Below are 20,518 nucleotides of genomic sequence, written 5' to 3'. Positions count from 1 at the left end.
TACCACATACATAGAAAAAATGCCAGAAGTGGTGCTGAGGCTCAAGTGGTAGAGCTCTAGCCTTGAGAAAGCCCAAGGACAGTGCTCAGGCCCTGAGCCTAAGCCCAGGACTGGCAAAAAAATTATTCAGGATCCAGAGAGATATTTTATTGTATTCTACATGTTAAGAGTTTTGCCTTTCAAGGCTAGCAGAGTGGTTCAGGAGGTAAAACACCTACCTAATAATCATTAAGCCCTGAGTTCAATCCCCAGAACAGTATGAGGGAAGAGGGAGAAAGGGAGGAAATTACAAGCAAAGTCTTGCCTTTCATATTTAAGAGGTTAATGGCTCAATTGACTAGGAAGTAGTTATAAGCATGCATTTATTATACAACTTTAAAATATATAGTGTCTGGGCTCTGGTGGCTCACACCTATAATTCTCGCTGTTCAGAAGGCTAAGATCTAAGGGTAGTAGTTTGAAGCCAGCCGGAGCAGGAAAGTCTATGAGACTCTTATCTCCAATTAACCATTAGAAAGCCAGAACTGGAGCTGTATCTCGAAATGGTAGAGTCCTAGCCTAAAGCAAAAGAGCTTGGAAACTGCCTAGGCCCCAAGTTCAACACCTATGAGTGACCCCACTTCCCATACACACAAAGTAAAACAGATACCAATCAGTACAACCCAATGAGTCATATATAGAATACTGTACCCCAATACCCCAGAATCACCAGAAGCTTCAGAACATTCTTTTTAAACATAGAGGACATTTTTTTTTTAAATGAGTGCTGGTAGCTCATACCTATAATCCTAGAAGGCTGGGTTCAAATCCAGTCCAGATAGGACTGGAGATAAACTCCAATTATCCACCAGAAAACCATAAGTGGAGCTGTGTGACTCCAAGATACTCAGGGGGCTGAGATCTGAAGATCATGGTTCAAAGCCAGTCCATGAGACTCTTGTCTTCAATTAACCACTCAAAAACCAGAAGTGGCACTGTGGGTCAAGTGATCAATCGCCAGCCTTTAGCATAAGCAGATTCAGGGACAGCACCTAGACCCTGAGTTCAATCCTCAACACCAACACCAACAACAAACACAACAACAACAACAACAAAAAAACACAGATGCAAGACACTGACCATGTACTTCCATTATACAAAAGATACCAAATTTCAAAGGAATTCAGTGATAAAAACCATATTTAAAAAAATTGTACCTAAGTCATTCAGAATCCATACCGAGAAGACAATTAGAAGAGCATACATATTTGGGAATTTTTCTAGTGTTTTAAATAACACAAGTCAAAAAAAAAAAAAAAACTCACAGAAAGGGGCCAGGAATGAGGTCTAGTGGCAGAGGCCTTGCCTAGCATTCACAAAGCCTTGGGTTCAATTCCTCGGTGCCAGATACACAGAAAAAGGCAGCCGTGGTGCTGTGGCTCAAGGGGCAGACCACTAGCCTTGGGAAAGCCCAGGGCAAGTCTGTCAGACTCTGTGTTTCCAATTAGCAAACAACAAAACCAGAAGTAGAGCTGTGGCTAAAAGAGCTAAGGGGGCACAGCTAGGCCCTGAGTTCAAACCCCCGGACTGGCAGACAGACAGACACACACACCTGTAGATGAAATGGTGGCCAACTCAGGCCTTGATGCTACAAAACCTCACCCCAAGCCTGTGCAACACATCACAACCTCAACGCTCAGGATTTCAAAACTCACCCGCTCAAGCGTCCTTCTTCCAGCCATCCCCCTGGCTGCTTTCAACAGTCCGGCACTGCAGCCCTGCCTGAAGCGTTTCCCGCCTTTTTGCCCTCCCAGTAACCAATCAGCGCGAAGCGCTGCGGCCCGGCAGCCAATCAGCGGCCTCAGCAGCAGGCCTTCCCACACACCTCCGCGAGGGCCGGGGGCCGCCATGTTTCAAGGGCAGCGGGGCTGGTTCTGCGGCAGCGTCGACCAGGACCTGAGGCGGTTCTGGGGTAGGAGGCTTGGCCCGAGGGGGACGAGTGAGGTTGGGAGGATGGGCCCCGGCCTGCCGGCATGCCTGCCAGGCTCACCCCGCGCTTTTGCCTCCACAGTGGCCGAAGGCGGCACGGTGTGTGACTGGCGGGCCGCCGACTTCTTGTTCAGCTGCGATGCCTCGCACCCGGACACGCTGAGGTACCCGAGGACACCGGTTCAACGATGGTGTGACGGGGTGTTCCCGGCCTTCCTGCCTGTGCTGCGCTCTCGCTGGCCCCTGGGGCTCTTCCTGGATCCGCCCCCGCGGGGGACCCTGCAGGGAATCCTCACACTCAGTGTCTAACCCCAGACCTGACCACCCCATGGCGGTGCCCAGCAGACCCGGGGGGGGGGGGGGGGGTGTTCCACGCTGGGCTGGGCCCCGCGCCTCACGCCTGTAATCCTAGCTGCTCAGGAGGCTGAGATCGGAGGATTGCAGGTCCAAGCCAGTCCAGGACATTATCTCCCCTTAAGCACCAGAACAAGGGAAGTGGCCTGGGACTCAAAGTGGCAGAGTGCTAGCCTTGAGCAGAAAGCGCTCAGGGACTGCGCTCAGGCCCGGGTTCAAGCCCCACGATGAACCAAAACAAACGCAACAACAATAGAAAAACTTTTCTGGACGTTTTTCTTTCTTTTTGGTACCAATCCCGGGGCTTGCACTCAGGACCTAGACACTGTTCCTGAGCTCTTTTGCTCAAGGCCAGCTCTCTACCACTTTGAGTCACAGCTCCACTTCCAGTTTTTGTTTTGTTTTGTTTTATTTGCCAGTCCTGGGGCTTGAACTCAGAGCCTGAGCATTGTCCTTGGGCTTTTCCCTCAAGGCTAGCACTCTGCCACCTGAGCCACAGCATCATTTTAGCTTTTTTTTTTTCTTCTATATATGTGGTACCGAAGAATTGAACCTGGGTCTTGGTGCATGCTAGGCAGACACGGCTACCTCTTCGCCAAACTCCCAGCCCTTCCACTTCCAGTTTTTTGAGTAGTTAATTGGAGATAAGAGTCTCATGGGGAATTTTCTGCCTGAGCTGGCTTTGAACCACCATCCTACAGCCTCCTGAGTAGCTACCATTACAGGCATGAGCTACCACCACCCAGCCTTCATAACATCTTTTGAATATCAAACTCAATGCCTATGAATTTGTCATTAGTGGAATACCATGTATCACATTTCCCTAATGGTTACTTTTTGGGATAGGCAGTAATGAGGTTTGAACCCAGGGCCTCAAACTTGCTAGGAGTCATTCTACCATTTGAGCGACACACACACACACACACAGCCATTTTTGCTTAGTTATTTTTTGATAGGGTTTTGTATTTTCTTCCTGGCCAGCTATAGACTGGGATTGTCCTTCTTGCACCTATTGTGTAGCTGGGATATGACACATGAACCACTACACACAGCTGTTGGTTGCAATGGGGTCTCACTAATATTTTCTTCCCAGGCTAGCTTTGCATAGTGATCTCCTTGGGATATCTGTCTCCCAGGTAGCTAGGATTACAGGCAAGGGCACCAAGAGGGCTAACTGTTGCAATGTTGATAGCATCTTAATTACCAGGCTAACTGTTGCTATTAAAGTAGCATTGTAACTTTTATTTGCCTAGGCTTCATGCTAATCCATACCTTAGGGTAATTACCATCTTGCTGTTAGATTAAGTTTGCTAAGCATTAATCTCATCCTTACTCCCCTCCCTCCTCTGATTACTTATAGACTTTGATCTTAGCTAAAGAATAGTTTTTATTTTCTAGTTTTTCTCATGTCTTCCATAATCCGGTCAGCCTGAACTCTCACTATTGTCTTTTTGGTCTTCATGTATTTGTGTGTGTCTTTTTCTATAATGGTCTTCCCTCTTCTCTCTACTTTTTTACAGGCCTAGTTTTACATTTGTGAAATCTTCCTAACAGCACACCCTGTCTGCTCCCTATGTTAGACTTGTGTGATCCTTCATAATGGCAATAACTATGGGGAAACTCAGATTATAAATTGCTGGAGTCCAATCTATTATTGATGTCTAGTTAAATACTTAGGTCAAGTTTCTAATTTTTTAAAAAATTTTATTAACATTGATTTTTACATCATATTTCAAATGTCATGTTAAACAAGTATTCAAGAAGGGAATCTCTGTATACAACCACTGGCACATAGATTTTAGAACATAATTAAAATTAAGCTGAGAGTTTCTATGTCATAGGTACATATTAATCTATGTGATAAAACAATATATCTATAGAGTATATAGTCCATCATAGATTTTTTTTTTTGCCAGTTCTTGTGGTACTGAGGAATCGAACCTGGGTCTTCGTCCATGCTAGGCAAGCACTCTACCATGAGGCCAAACTCCCGGCCCAGCCCATCACAGATTTTTATGTCTATATAGTTATGTTTATATCTCCAAGACCATGTCTATAACCTTGGGTACCCAAAAAGTTTCTAAATTTATACGTTTTTTTTTTTTTTTTACCTCTCTAAAGCTGAGATTTGCCTAGATTCAAGCTACCAAATTAAGTAATAGTTACTCTTGGACTGAACATATAGCTCAGATATATAGAAATATATAGAGTGCTTGCCTAGCATGTGCAAGGCCCAGGTTTCCATTCCTAGCACAAAAAACAGAAAGTTTTTCTTTCCTGTCAGGAAGAAAAGATCATTATAAGTGTTTCTGTTTCCAGTCATTTTTTTTTGAAAAGTTGACACATTCTTGTTTATTTCATAATCTAAAAAGTTTCATTTCTTTCTCCTAGAATATATCACAGCCTTGACTACATAGAAGATAATGCTACTGTTTTTCATGCCTACTATCTCTCTGCAGTAGCTAATGCTGAACTAAAAAATTCTGTGGCTTTAGGTCATTTCATTCTTCCTCCTGCTTCTCTGCAAAAAGGTTAGCAAATACCACTAACCAATCTCTGGTTGTCAAATCCAGGTATTCCTTGTCAGATAGTCCCATCAAAATTTACTTACGGTCAGCATGCACCAAGACCCAGGTTCGATTTCTCAGTACCACATACATAGAAAAAAGCCGGAAGTGGTGCTGAAGCTCAAGTAGTAGAGCTCTAGCCTTGAGAAAGTCCAAGGGCAGTGCTTAGGCCCTGAGCTCAAACCCAGGACTAGCAAAAAAAAAAAAAATACATATTTGTTCTCAAACAGTAAACACTGAATTTTGTATCATTTAACATGAATGGAAAGAGTATAGACTTTGGGTCAGATTACCTTGGGTGTTAGTCCTAATTTTATTTATTCATTCACACATTTATTTACTTTTTATTTGCTAGTCCTGGGGTTTGAACTTGGCCTGGACACTGTTCCTGAGCCTCTTTGTGTTCAAGGTTAGTGCTATACTACTTGAGCCTCAGCACCACTTCCAGCTTTTTCTGTTTATATGGCACTAAGGAATCAAACACAGGACTTCATGCATGGTAGCAAGCATGCTATCACTAAGCCACATTTCCAGTCTTCACACATTTATTAAGTCCTCCCTCCCCCCCCTCCCGACAACAAGTTCTAACCCACATGCTGGGGATTCAGTGATGAATAAGACAAACACATTGACTGTCCTCAAAGCTATCTTGTCCCACATTGTTTTCAGGTAAAAATGAAGTAATGTATTAAGCTATAGGACACAATGAGCACTTAATAAATACATCCTTTTCTAGTTTTATATGTCTTTCATTTTTCTGAAATTTCTTCTCTTCTTCCTCCTCTTCCTCTTCCTTCTCCTCCTCCTCCTCCTCCTCCTTCTTCTTTTTTTTTTTTTTCCAGTCCTGGGGCTTCAACTCAAGGTCTGGGCACTGTCCTTGGGCTTTCTCAATGTTATCACTCAAGCCACAGCACTACTTCTGGCTTTTTCTATGTATGTGGTACTGAGGAATCGATCTGGGTCTTCATGCATGCTAGGCGAGCACTCTACCTAGGTCAAACTCCTGAAATTTCTTTTTTCTTTTCTTTTTTTTTTCTTTCTTTCTTTCTTTTTTTTTTTTTTTTTGTGGGTCATGGGGCTTGAACTTGGGCACTATCCCTGAGTTCTTCAGCTCAATGCTACTGCATTATCCCCCCCCCCCTCTTTTTTTTGCCAGTCCTGGGCTTGAGCTCAGGGCCTGAGCAATGTCCCTGGACTTTCTCAAGTCTAGAGCTCTACCACTTGAGCCTCAGCACCTCTTCCGGCTTTTTTCTATGTATGTGGTACCAAGGAATCGAACCCAGGTCTTCATGCATGCTAGGCAAGCACTTTAACCACTAGGCCAAACTCCCGGCCCCTGCATTATCCCTTGAGCCATAGCTCTACTTCTCATATTCTTGGCTGGGATTCTCACATTCTCGACCTGGGTTCGATTCCTAAGGTACCACATATATAGAAAAAGCTAGAAGTGGTGCTGTGGCTCAAGCGGTAGAGCATTAGCCTTAAGGAAAGCCCAAGGACAGAGTTCAGGCCCTGAGTTCAGGCCCCAGGACTGGCAAAAAAAAATGGGCTGGGAGTTTGGCCTAGTGGTAGAGTGCTTGCCTAGCATGCACGAAGACCTGGGTTCAATTCCTCGGTACCACACACATAAGAAAAGCCAGAAGTGGTGCTGTGGCTCAAATGGTAGAGCACTAGCCTTGAGGAAAGACCAAGGACAGTGCTTAGGCCCTCAATTCAGTCCCCAGACTGGCCAAAAGAAAGAGAGAAAGAGAGAGAGAGAGAGAGAGAGAGAGAGAGAGAGAGAGAGAGAGAGAGAGAGAGAGAGAGAGAGAGAGACAGAGAGAGACAGAGAGAGACAGAGACAGAGACAGAGAGAGAGAGTGTCTTATGTTCTTTAGTGCCCAGGCTGGCTTTGAACCACAATCCTCAGATCTCAGCCTCATGAGAATCTAGGATTACAGGCATGAGCCACCATGCCCGGTTTCCAGCCCTGAAATTTCTTATTCAAATATTTGTTACGTCAGGTACTGAAGGATTATGCCCATGATCCTCGCTACTCAGGAGATCTAAGATCTGAGGATCATGATTCAAAGCTAGTCCAGGCAAATCAAGTCTGTGAGACTCTTATCTCCAAAAGTTTACCAAGCTAACTGGGCTCAATGAACAGCTGAGGATTGTTGTTCAAAGCCAGCCCAGACACTAAAGAACCTGAGACTCTTATCTCCAATAGAAAATGGAAAGTGGGGCCATGGCTCTAGGGGAAAGGCAGTAGCCTTGAGCTGAAAAGGGACAACACCTAGGCCCAGGGGTAGGTCCATCACCTTGTGCTAAAGAGGTCAGGGACAGCGCCCAGGCCAGAGTCCAAGCCCCATGACCAACAACAAAAAAGCTTCAAGGCCTATTACTCTATTACTCAAACTTTATTACTGTATTATCAGCACGCACATTATTAGTTACAATAATAAACTCATGTGTTTGTATTTTTTATACCTTTGAAAGTACATTATTTCAGCAACATAGTAAAAGAGTGAAGACAAATAAAAAATGCTTCTGAAGTGGCTCATGTGTGTAAATCCTAGCTACTCAGTGAGTGAGATCTGAGGATTACAGTTTGCAGCCAGCATGGGAAAAAAAAAAGTCCATGAGATTCCCCGTCCCGTCCAGATCCAGGGGTTTGAATTCAGGGTCTGTGTGCTGTGCTGTCCCTGAGCCTCTTTGTGTCCACGGCTAGCACTCTACCACTTGAATAACAGTACCACTTCCAACTTTTTTTCTGAGTAATTTACTTGAGATAAGAGTCTTGTAGAATTTCCTGCCTGAGTTAGCTACAAATGGCAGTCCTCAGATCTCAACCTCCTGAGTAGCTAGGATTACACGCATGAGCCACTGACACCTGTCCCATGAGACTCTTATCTCCCATTAACCTCCAGAAAACTGGAAGTGGTGCTGTGGCTAAAAGTAGTAAAGTGTTAGCTTTGAATGAAAAAGATCAGGACACACCCAGGCCCCAAGACTTAAAAAGAAAAGAAAAAAAGAAAGAAAAAAATTGCTTCTGAGATTGGTTCTTTCCATTTTTCCTGCTTGGCACATATTTTCTTATTCTCTTCTGTTCAGATTCTAACTTTAATATCAGATCTTTTTAATGTCTTACATTGTTCTCTCCCTCTCCCTCCCCCCTCCTCTCTCTCTCTCTCTCTCTCTCTCTCTCTCTCTCTCTCTCTCTCTCTCTCTCTCTCTCTCTCTCTCTCTCTCAATTCTGGGACTTGAACTGGGCCTAGGTGCCATTCCTGAAGCTTTTTGCTCAAGGTTAGCATCTTATCACTTGAGCCACCGCTCTTCATTTGGCTTTTTGACATTTTATTGGAGTCTCATGGACTTTCCTGCTCAGGCTGGCTTCATACCCAATCCTCAAATCTCAGGCTCCTGAGTAACTAGCATTACAGGTATGAGACACCTTGCATGGCTGTTGCCTAATTCTTGATGTGCCTCTTGTTTACCTGGTAAATACAGGTCTATAGATAGATAAACAGATTGAAGCTATATACTATGTCCTGGTAAGGACAGTATTAAAAACAAAAGCAAGGGGGTTAGGAATATGGCTTAATAGTAGAGCACTTGCCTAGAAAAGAATGAAGCCCTGAGTTCAAGTTCTCAGTACCATATAAACAGAAAAGGACAGAAGTGGCACTTTGGCTCAAGTGGTAGAGTGCTAGCCTTGAGCAAAAGAAGCTCAGGGACAGTGCCCAGGTCCTAAGTTCAAGCCCCAGAACTACCCCTCCCCCCAAATAAAAAAGCAAGGCTAGGCACTGGTGGCTCATGCCTGTAATCCTAGCTACTCAGGAGGCTGAGAGTTGAGGATCACGGTTCAGAGCCAGTACAAGCAGGAAAATCAAGAGACTCCTTTGGCTCTAAGTGGTAGAGTGCTAGTCTTGAGCAAACAGACTCAGGAGCAACACCCAGGCCCTGAGTTCAAGCCATACAACCAATAAATAAATAAATAGATAAATGCTTCCATAAAGGAGCCTTTAGAATCCAGAAGAATGTTTATATCCATACTTGGTGTCCCAGTGATACCTAGTTATAATATTAAAATATGTTAACTAATTACACAAATCAATGACTACATGGGAAATTGATTTATCTAAAAATGTTCGCTTGAGTCAAGGTGTCGCTAGGTTGCCCAAGTTGGCCTTCAACTCATTATGTAGCTATAGATTGGTCTCAAATTATATTAAAAAAAAAACTATACTATTTGTGATGGGTGCTGGTGGCTTACACCTGAAATACTTACTATTCAGGAGGCTGAGATCCAAGGATCTGGGTTTGAAGCCAGCTTGGGCAAAGGGCCAGGAGTGTGGCCCAGTGGTAGAGTGCCTGCCTAGCATGCATGAGTGCTAGCCTTGAGAAAACTCAAGGATAGTGCCCAGTCTCTGAGTTCAAGCTCCAAACATTGACCAAAAAATAAAAAAAGTCCATGAGACTCTTATCTCTAAAAAACTGCCAAAAAAAATGGAAGTGGTGTTGTGGCTTAAGTGACAGAGCAAAAATATAACCTTGAGAGCCAGGCACCAGTGGCTCACGCCTATAATCCTAGCTACTCTGGAGGCTGATATCTGATATCTGAGGGTCACAGTTCTAAGGGTCATGGTTCAAAGCCAGCCCCAACAAAACAGTAAAAGTCTGAGACTCTTTTTTTTTTTTTTTTTTTTTTTTTGCCAGTCCTGGGCTTGAGCTCAGGGCCTAAGCACTGTCCTTGGGCTTTCTCAATTCTAGAACTCAACCACTTGAGCCACAGCACCACTTCTGCCTTTTTCTATGTGTGTGGTACCAAGAAATTGAACCCAGGTCTTCATGCATGCTATGCAAGCACTCTACCACTAGGCCAAACTCCTGGCCCCAAGTCTGTGAGAATCATCTCCAATCAACCACAAGAAAACTGGAAGTGGTGCTGTGGCTGAATGTGGTAGAGCGCTAGCCTTGTGATAAAGAAGAGCTCAAGGACAGTGCCCAAGCTGAGTTCAAACCCCAGGACTGACAAAAAATAAATTTTAAAAATACATAACATGTGAAGCCCTGGGTTTAACTCCAACACCAACAAAACCAAACCACCACCACCAATATATATATATATATATATATATATATATGTGTGTGTGTGTGTGTGTGTGTGTGTGTGTGTGTGTGTGTGTGTATATATATATGTATGTATGTATATGTATAACCTTGAGCAGAAGTCCTCAAGGACAGTGCCCAGACCCTGAGTTCAAAATTCTATGACTATCATGTATGAGTGCACATGCGCATGTACACACACACACACACATCATATCATGTTAGTCATTCTAAGATTATTGGTTATTCACCAATTACAAATAGGTTTTATTTTTGTCCTAGTCCTGAGGCTTGAACTTAGAGCCTGAACACTGTTCTTGAGGCTTTTTGCTCAAGGCTACTACTCTACTACTTGAGCCTCAGCTCCACTTCCCTGTTTTGGTGGTTAACTGCAGATGAGTCTCAGTAACTTTTCTGTGATCCTTAGCTCTAAGCCTCCAGAGTAGCTAGGGTTGCAGGAATGAGTCACTGGTAAGTTACTTGTATTGAATTTGCTGTTCTCACCACAGAAATAAGAAGACAAATTGGTAGTTTTATTTGGGAACAAGATCCACATTTTCAGAAAGAAACGGTAAGAATAAATTAAAATACTTCATCAGAACCTAACATTTCAAAATTTTCTGAAAGCAATGTAATCTTAAAAATGTCAGCTTTGGCCAGGTGTGGTGGCTCACACCTATAATCCTAGCTACTCAGGAGGCTGAGATCTGAGGATCAAGGTTCAAAGCTAGCCTGGGTACAAAAAGGACTTGAGAGTCTCATCTCCAATTAACCTCTTAGAAAACAGGAAGGGGGCTTGGCTCAAGGGTAGGGCAGTAGCCTTGAGCTGAAGAACTCGGGGACAACGCCCAAGCCCAGAATTCAAGCCCCATGACCCCTCCCTACCAAAAAAAGTCTGCTTGAGGATGGGGGAGGGAAATGGAGACAAAAACATGAGAAGGGGGTATCAATGTGTGAGAGGTATTGCACCTACTACCTAGTGAATCTAACTATAACCCCTCTATACATTACCCTGACAATTAAAAAAAATATATGTCTGCTTGTGCCAGGCACTGTTCAGACTCATGCTTATAACTCAAACTACTCAGAAGGCTTAGATCTGAGGACTGTGGTTCGAAGTTAGCCTGCACATGATAATCCATGAGGTGTTGTTTGCCAGACATAGGGCTTGAACTTGAGGCCTAGCCACTGTCCCTGAGCTTCTTTTGCTCAAGGTTAGCACTCTACCACTTGAGCCAAAGTACCTCTTCTGGCTTTTTCTGTTTACGTGTTACTGAACAATTGAACCCAGAGTTTCACACAAGCTACACAAGCATTCTACCACTAAGCCGCATTACTAGACATTCCATAAGATTTTTTTTGATAGCCCTGGGGCTTGAACTCATCGCCTGGGCACTGTCCTGGGGCACTTTTTGCTCAAGGCTAGTACTCTGCCACTTGAGCCACAGCTCCATTTCTGGCTTTTTTTGTGTGTATGTGGTACTGAGGAATTGAACCTAGGGCTTCATGCATGCTAGGTGAGCATTCTACCACTAGGCTACACTGGCCATCCATAAGATTTTTATCTCCAACTAACCAGCAAAAAGATGTCAGTGGAGCTTTATACTAGAGCACCAGCCTTTAATGCAAAACTTAAGGGTAAGTACTCTTATTCAAGCCCTGAATTCAAGCTCTAGTACTGGTACACACACAGACACACACACATTTGCTTGTGAGATGTTAACACTAATCAGCTAGATTAAGGATTTTAAAGGGCATGATTTTTATTCAATATTTATTTTTATTTATTTATTTATTTATTTATTTATTTATTTATTTATTTATTTTTGCCAGTCCTGGGCTTGAGCTCAGGGCCTGAGCACTGTCCTTGGACTTTCTCAAGGCTAGAGCTCTACCACTTGAGCCTCAGCACCACTTCCAGCTTTTTTCTATGTATGTGGTACCAAGGACTCGAACCCGGGTCTTCATGCATGCTAGGCAAGCACTTTAACCACTAGGCCAAACTCCCGGCCCATTATTCAATATTTATTTGCTGCTGTTTCAATATCAGAGTTTGAACAGTCTCATGCTTGCTAGGTAGTTGCTCTACCACTTGAGCTATGTCCCTAGCCCTATTTTTTAAATAAATAGAAATACATTAAAAAGTTGTGACTTTTTTGTCACTAATATTTAGAGAATAATAAGTACATGGTATTTGTCAGTTACTTCCTGCTGGTGTAACTTCTGATTGAATCCTTGCTATAACATTTGTTAAATGAGTAGTACTCAATAAATGTGTAAAATGTTTCATTTTAGTTTTTGCTATCTAGCTCAAATTTACCTGTGCCTGTGACTTCCATGTAGTCTTAATTCACCTATGTCTTATATGTATCTCAGGAAGGCTTTAAACAAGTCAGTGATTCTTACTCAACCTCCCAAGTGCTGGCATCACAGACATTTCCTATTTCCATATTTTTTTTTCCAGTCCTGAGGGCTTGAACTCAGGGCCTGAGCACTGTCCCTGACCTTTTTATGCTCAAGGCTAGCACTTTGCCACTTGAACTACAACACCACTTCTGGCTTTTCCTGTTTATGTGGTTCTCAAGAATCAAACCCAGGGCTTCATGCATGCTAGGCAAACATTCTCAGCTCTACTTCTTTTTATTTTAAAGACCTAGAAGCGATAAGACTATCAATTAAAGTTTTATTATAATATCACCTGTAATTTTTCAAAAATCTAGTCATCTTTATGTATGTCTTAAACTGTGTAGTATATCATTATATGAGTGTGTATACAAAATTTTGTAAGCTTCCCTACTAGACTAGACTGCACGAGGCTAAGAATATAAAAATGTTTAAGACTTTTGGTATATTTATTGTCACTTTTTTTTCCTTAAAATCAATGGTTCGTTGGTGTGCTGAAATTTTAAAATGTGATTTATTTTGCTGTCTGTAGAATGAGGAAGTAGCATCAAATGAAGTAACAACCCTGAGGGAAAGTGGTGAACTAACAACAGAGCATAAAAAAAAAGTACTGGAAAGGTATTAAACATATATACTTCATTTTAGGTGCCTTCAAACACTGACCATAAACTTATCTCACGATTTTCCTGTGGGATTGATATTTTCATCCCCGTTTACAGAATAGAGATGTAGAATTTAAAACCATTAAGTGTAAATGTGGGCCTGGTAGTATATGCTTCCAATCCTATAACTTGGGAGTCTGAATCAAGAGAATTGTTAATTCCAGGGAGACTTAGTGATATTCTTAGTGATATCCTCAAGAGAAAAAAAATAGAGAAAAAGAAAAGGGAAGGGTGGCTAGGAGTTTGGTCTAGTGGTGGAGTGCTTGCCTAGCATGCACAAAGACCGGGTTCAATTCTTTGGTACCACATACATAGAAAAAGCCAAAAGTGGTGCTGAGGCTCAAGCGGTAGAGCTCTAGCCTTGAGAAAACCCAAGGACAGTGCTCAAGCCCTAAGCTCAAGCCCAGGACTGGCAAAAAAAAAAAAAAAAAAGAAAGAAAAGAAAGAGACGGGAAGGGAAGGGGAAAGGAGAGAAGATGGGGAGAAAGGAAGAAAGCACTAAATATATAACTATACCTTAAATGAGCGTCTACATAGAGCCTATCCCCCCCCTCCCCAGAGCTGAGGACCCACTCAGGGCCTTGCACTTGCCAGGCAAGGGCTCTTCTGCTAAGCTAAATCTACAACACACCTTTTTTTTTTTTTTTGCTAGTTTTGGGATTTAACTCAGAGCCTAGGCACTGTCCCTTCTTTTGCTCAAGGCTAGCACTCTACCACTTGAGGCACATCGTCACTTGTGGCTTTTTCTGTTTGTGTGGTTCTGAGGAATGGAACCCAGGGCATTATGCATGCTAGGCAAGGACTCTACCACATTCCCAGCCCTGAGTCTTTGTGGAACTATCAGAGGATATATGGTGAACATAAATATATCTGAAACCTACCTATGAAGCTTTTTTTTTTTGCCAGTCCTGAGATTTGAACTCAGGGCCTGAGCACTGTCTTTGGGATTTCCTCAAGGTTAGCACTCTACCACTTGAGCCACAGCACAACTTCTGGCTTTTTTTATATATGTGGTACCAAGGAATCGAACCCAGGTCTTCATGCATACTAGGCAAGCACTCTACCACTAGGCCACATTCTCAGCTCCTGAAGCATTTATTTTAGCAGGCATATTACTAGCTATATTGAACACTTACTAAGTGGTAAGCCAGTCCTGTGGTTTGAACTCAAGGTCTGGGCACTATCCTTGGGCTTTTTCAAGGCTAGCACTCAAGCCACAGTACCACTTCTGGCTTTTTCTGTTTGTGGTACTGAGGAATCACATCCAGGGCTTTGTACACACTAGGCAAGCACTCTTCCACTAGGCAACATTCCTCACCCTATATATTAATTTTATTCTAATTGACAAGTAATAATTGTATTTGGATATATATGTATATAATATGTATAATGTATATAATATATAGTGTATATATATACATACAATGTGTGTGTGTATGTGTGTGTATGTGCACATACAAGGCAAGCACTCTACCACTAGGCTACATTCCTGGACCTATATATTAATTTTATTCTAATTGACAAATAATAATTGTATTTGGATATCTATGTTACATATGTATAATAAATAATGCATATAATGTAGAATATATGTATAATCCAATATCAAATATATCTATGTTTCCTGTATAGCACAGAGAATCATTTTATAAAGACTCCAGTTATAGAAAAGCAGATGTATTTCCCTCTTCAGAATTATCCAGTGAACAACATGGTAACAGGTAACTAGAAATAAAGCTTAGAGTAAATACGGTTAGGGATGAAACAAAGAAAGAGTATGCAGAATAAAACTGCTATTGTACTTGAAATGTATAGTGTCCACTATTATACATGATAATATAAGACATCATTTTTCTTAAAAAAAATTAGCCTGCAGAATTGACCTAAGGATGGGCCTCATATTTTCTGTGCTTATGACACTAGTCTTTAGATAAAGGAAACACTTGGCCTTATTTATATGACACAGTTACAATTTATGCCTATTATTTTTATATCAGGTGTTTTTTTTTTCCTGGGAATCAAACTCAGGGCCTCAAACATACTTTGCATCAGTTTAATGTCTAATTAAACATTAAAAATCCTAATTTGGAACGTAAGATATATGGACAAGCTCAGTCATGCACATATAAACACACAAAAAAACATACACACACTCAAAGCAGGCAGATTTTATATGCAATTTAAGGAGACTTACAGATGTCCCAAAGCTCATTAATGGCTCATGAGAAGGCAGATAAATATGGCTGGCATTGAGAAAATAACACTTAAGGAAACCAATCAAACCAGCCATTAGTATATGGATAATTGTGAGAGTATGGATGAAGACAGGCGCAGGGGAGGTAGAAGAGAAAGTGTGAGGAACATCTAAAATTCTTTCTCCAAAAATACCACTGTTTTTGTTTATTTCTTTTTCATCAGGTCCTAGGGCTTGAATTCTGGACCTGGACACGATAGTCCCTAAGCCTCTTTGTGCACAAGGCTAGCATTCCACCATGTGAGAAACAATGCAACTTCCGCTTTTCCCTTTGTTTGCCTTTGTTTGTCAGTTTGTTTTACTGGTCCTAGGGCTTGAACTCAGGCCCTGGGCTATGTCTCTGTGCTCAAGGCTAGCATTCTACCATTTGAGGCACAGTGCTACTTCCAGTTTTTTTCCGAGTTTCTTTTTCTATTTTTTTTTTTTTTTTTGGTTTATTTTACTAGGCCTAGAGCATGAACTCAGGCCCTAGGTTGTGTCCCTGAGCCTCTCTTGTGCTCAAGGCTCATGTTCTACCACTTAAGCCACAGTTCCACTTCTGGATTTTTCTGTTTATGTGGTACTGAAGAAATGAAACTAGGGCTTCATGCTAGGGAAACATTAAGCCACATTATTGGACATAAGAGTCTCTGGGACATTACTGCCTGAGCTGGCTTGGAACCTCAATCCTCAGATCTCAACTTCCTGAGTAGCTAGGATTACAGGTGTGAGCCATCAGTGTTGGTATAAAATGACACTTTTTAAGAACCTCCCTTTGTTCTACTATCTGAAAGCACTTTGAACTACTGTTGGCTTTATTTATTTTTGGCCCTTCCTGGGGCTTGAACTCAGGGTGTGAGCACTGTCCTTGAGCTTCTTTTGCTACCATAGTGCCTCTTCTGCCTCTTCTGACTTCTGTTTATGTGGTACTGAAGAATCAAACCCAAGGATTCATATATGCTAGGCAAGCCCTCTAGAGCAAAGCCACATTCCCAGCCCATTTGCCATTTTTAGAGGGACTTCACTGCATGGTCAAAATTGAAGCCATGGTCAAAACTGAAGCATAAACAACTGTATTGAAATGTGATTACACTAAAAGCATGATATGGTCTTGATGCTAATAGCCAGGGTGGAGAAACATGGAGTCCTATCTGCTTTAGCCTTCTTCTTAGCCTCTCCTCCAGCTAAAGTATGGGACTGGATCCTTCTAGAATGAGAGTCTTTATTGTCTAGTCCTATGACCTAGCCTTAAAACCTTCTATAAGATAAGAGTAGATCAGAGAATTTCTTCAGGGCCAGTTCAAGGACAGAGGTGGGGTAAGATTATAATTTGACTTGTTTGTAGTAAAGAGAAATTCTAGTTTTCCTGATTTGTTTTGGGAAAGAAGAGAAGTTACAAGCCAAGAAATATATATATATATATATATATATATATATATATATATATATATATATATATATATATCAAGGCTACCACCCTATCCCTTGAGCCATTGTGTCACTTCTAGTTTTTTAGTGGTTAATTGGAGATAAGAGTCTCACATTCATTAGTGCTGGGGTGGCTTTGAACCATGATCCTCTGGTCTTGGCTTCTTGATTAGCTAGGATTACAGGCATGAGCCACCACGCACAGCTAAGAATATTTTTATGAATATTATTTTTATCCCTTCCCTCATACATCTTGTGAAACTTTTAGCAGTGTATATATGAAATTAACTAAACAATATTTTTCTCCACCAGTTTATACAGATATCTAGCCATTTGATAAAAGATCATGAACTCATATGGAATATAGCAATATTTCTTCAAGAGTTAATGAGGGGATAGGAGCCTGTTCTAGTGCTAAGGTGCTTGCCTAGCATGCACGAAGCCCAGGGTTCAATCCCTTGGTATCACATACACAGAAAAAGCCAGAAGTGGCGCAGTGGCTCAAGTGGTAGAACACTAACCTTGAGAAAGCCCAAGGACAGTGCTCAGGCTCTGAGTTCAAGCCCCAGGATTGGAAAAAAAAACAAAAACTGGAAGTTTGGAGTGAGGAAGGAGTATATTTCTCATCAACTATCAGATTTCATAAAGATTGGTACTATTCTTAGTTCTCTTTGAAAAATATTCTTTAAAAATGTAATGAAGACACTGAAAAGCAGATAGTATGGTAAGATTTCAAATATATTTTTCTGTTATTTACAGATTACATATCAATTGATGCCATGAAGAAATTCCTTGGGGAATTACATGACTTTATTCCTGGAAGCTCAGGATATCTAGCATATCATGTTCAAGATGAAATTAACATGACTGCTATAAAAAACAAAATGAAGAAGAAATACTAAGTTAAATTGTCCTTCCATATGTGCATTTATTTTTCCACAAAATATCACCAAATACATATGTAATTTATTTTTTCTAGTACTGGAGTTTAAATTCAGGGCCTGGGTACTTTCTCTGAGGGCTTGGTTTTGTTTGTTTGTTTGTTTTTGTTTTTGCTAAAGGCTAAAATTCTAACTCTTGATGGAATGTTTTTTGTTTTGGGTAGTTAATTCCTTTTGGAATGGTTTTTTTTTTGTTTTTATTTTTCTTTGTTAATTGGAGATAAAGAGTCTCCAGCACTTTCTTGCCTCAGCTGGTTTTGAACAACTGTCCTCAGTTCTCAGCCTCTCAACTAACTAGGATTGCAGGCATGAGCCACTAGCATTTGGTTTGTATGTAATTTTTTTTGTGGGTCATGGGGCTTGAACTGGTCTGGATGCTGTCCCTGAGTTCTTCAGCTCAAGGCTACCACCCTACCCTTGAGCCAAGCCCCACTTCCCATTTTCTAGAGGTTAATTGTAGAGTCTCAGGTCTTTGTGTGTCCAGGCTAGCTTTGAACCTTGATCCTTAGATCTCAGCCTCCTGAGTAGCTAGGATTACAGGTGTGAGCCACCTTACACGGCTGCAATTTTTTTTTTTAAGAAGCTACCCTTTTAGGATTGGAGCATGGGAAAAGGGGAAAGAATTCGTCAGTTCCTCAACACGAGACTTTATGAAATTCAAAATCATTTGTTTGTTTTTATATTTATTTTATATTTATTTATTTAATTTATTTTTATGGGTCATGGGGCTTGAACTTGGCCTGGGTGCTGTCCCCACCCTACCCTTGAGCCAAACACCACTTCCTGTTTTCTAGGGGTTAGTTAGAGATAAGAGTCCCAGGTTCTCTTGTGCCAGGACTGGCTTTGAACCTTGATCCTCAGATCTCAGCCTCCAGAGTAGCAAAGATTACAGGTGTGAACCACCACACCCAGCTTGTTTGTTTTTATATTGAGCTAGACTTTTTCCCCAGGCTGTAATATTTGTAAGATGTTTCACCAAGTCTAAGGACATTCTTGTCATGGATTGTCACTGACACATACTTCATAATCTCCCCACCCCCATCTGCCTCTCTGTGAAATAATTCTTTTGGTTCTAATATCCTACTATATTTTTCACTAGATACAATATGAAATACAATGTATTTCACTACTGTGAATATTGATGTTTATGATTCTTTTCCTCTTATTTTGATTTAAAAAATTAGAATTTTATAGTTAAGTTCTGATTTTGTTTCTTAATTGAAACATGAGGAGTGAAACTTTAATAATTTAATTCTTGTGAATAGTTTTCTGCTGATAAATGTATTAATATAAATTGACTTATATTACCTAAAATATACAAGAAGTATACTATAAAATCACTGTGCTAGAAAGGACCTTCGAGAACTCACTTACTGTTATGTGTGGTATGTATGTGTATGTGTATGTGTATGTGTATGGAAGACCCTAAGAAGGTATCTTGTCTGTGTGAATAAATGAAGCTTAAAACAAACTCAAATATGATTTTCTTTCCTGCCATGGGGTTTGAACTAGGGGACTGGGTAATGTCCCGGAGCATTTTTCCTCCAGGCTATCACTTTACCACTTTGAACCCCAGAGCCACTTCTGGTTTTCTGGTGGTTAATTAGAGATAAAGTCTCTGGAACTTTCCTGCCCAGACTGGCATCTAAATGTAATCTCCAGATCTCAGCCTCCTGAGTAGCAAAGATTACAGGCATAAGGCAAGAGTGCCAGCTCAGTATGACTTCTTTTATTTCTCTTGCACTCCTACATGTCATATGCTGCAGTCTCAGTGTTAGTATCTATGTCGTTTTTTTCAAGTAATGTCCCTGAGTAGCTTAAGCTGGCCTCTAACTCCTGGAATTAAAAATGTTTTCCTGCCTCCACATAGGTATGTGCCCTCAAACCCAAGTTCTCTGTGATTCTTCCTCCTCTTCCCCCTCCTCCTCCTACTTCTTCTTTGACAGTCCTAGGGATTGAACTCAGGGCCTGAGGACTGTCCTTGGGCTTTCCTCAAGGCTACACTCTACCACTTGAGCCACAGCACCACTTCCGGCTTTTTCCCCACTCTGTATGTGGTACTGAAATTAAACCCAGGTCTTAGTGCATGTGAGGCAAGCACTTTACCACTAGGCCTAACTCCTAGCCCTTCTCTGTGTTTCTTAAGCAAGTCTTGAGATATAGTGACTTCAAGAAGGCAACTTATTATTATAATTTTCTTTGCCAGTTCTGGGCCTTGAACTCAGGGCCTGGGCACTGTCCTTGGGCTTTCTCAAGGCTAGACCTCTACCACTTGAGCCATTGCACCATTTCTGGCTTTTTCTGTTTGTGTGGTACTGAGGAATGGAACCAAAAGCTTCATGCATGCTATGCAAGCACTCTGCCACTATGCTACATCCCTGGCCCTGTGATATTTATTTATTTATTTATTGGTCATGGGGCTTGAACTTTGGTTTTGGACACTGAGCTCTTCAGCTCAAGGCTAACACTATCACTTTGAGCCACAGCACCGCTTTCAGTTTTCTGGTGGTTAATTGTAGGTGAGAGTCTCATGGACTTTTAGTGCTTGGGCTAGCTTTGAATAGTGATGCTCAGATCTCAGCCTCCTAAGTAGCTAGGATTACAGGTAGGAGCCACTGATGCCCAGCTCCAGCCCTGTAAATTTTTTTTTCATCTTGTTTCACCCCATTCACACTTTGCAATTGATCTCTCCCTCTCCATTTCCCTCTATTTTGCCTTTGCTCTCTCCCTCTCCTTCTCCCTCTTCTTGTCTCCCTCCTTCCCCACTTCCCTGCTGGTACTCAGGCTTGAACTCAGGTTCTGGGAGTTATCACTGAGCTTTTATGCTCAAGGCTGGCACTCTATTGCCACAACTCCACTTCCAGCCTTTTT

General features: G+C 41.7%; 1 protein-coding gene across 1 annotated transcript; it reads left to right on the top strand.

Moving 5' to 3' along the window:
- Positions 1-1,881: 1,881 nt before the first annotated feature.
- On the top strand, positions 1,882-18,787 carry Terb2 (telomere repeat binding bouquet formation protein 2). Its single transcript, XM_090357767.1, has 8 exons — positions 1,882-1,951; positions 2,051-2,132; positions 4,714-4,853; positions 10,490-10,551; positions 12,916-13,001; positions 14,678-14,766; positions 17,466-18,467; positions 18,509-18,787. The coding sequence occupies exons 1-7, from the start codon at positions 1,888-1,890 to the stop codon at positions 17,606-17,608; spliced, it is 666 nt and encodes a 221-aa protein (XP_090213893.1). The 5' UTR covers positions 1,882-1,887; the 3' UTR covers positions 17,609-18,467; positions 18,509-18,787.
- The last annotated feature ends 1,731 nt before the right edge of the window (positions 18,788-20,518 follow it).

This window comes from Megascapheus bottae, chromosome 25 (assembly GCF_031878675.1).
Source record: "Megascapheus bottae isolate mThoBot1 chromosome 25, mThoBot2.hap1, whole genome shotgun sequence".
Classification (NCBI taxonomy): Eukaryota; Metazoa; Chordata; class Mammalia; order Rodentia; family Geomyidae; genus Megascapheus; species Megascapheus bottae.
The sequence above is the reverse complement of the archived record's forward strand: the minus strand, read 5'-3'. Positions and strand labels throughout refer to the sequence as shown.

Excerpts from the sequence above, each read along its gene's own strand:
- Terb2 (XM_090357767.1), top strand. The coding sequence starts at position 1,888 with ATGTTTCAAGGGCAGCGGGGCTGGTTCTGCGGCAGCGTCGACCAGGAC. Across the intron at positions 4,854-10,489 it reads TCCTGCTTCTCTGCAAAAAG|AAATAAGAAGACAAATTGGT; the intron begins GTTAGCAAATAC and ends TTCTCACCACAG. Across the intron at positions 13,002-14,677 it reads AAAAAAAAAGTACTGGAAAG|CACAGAGAATCATTTTATAA; the intron begins GTATTAAACATA and ends TTTCCTGTATAG.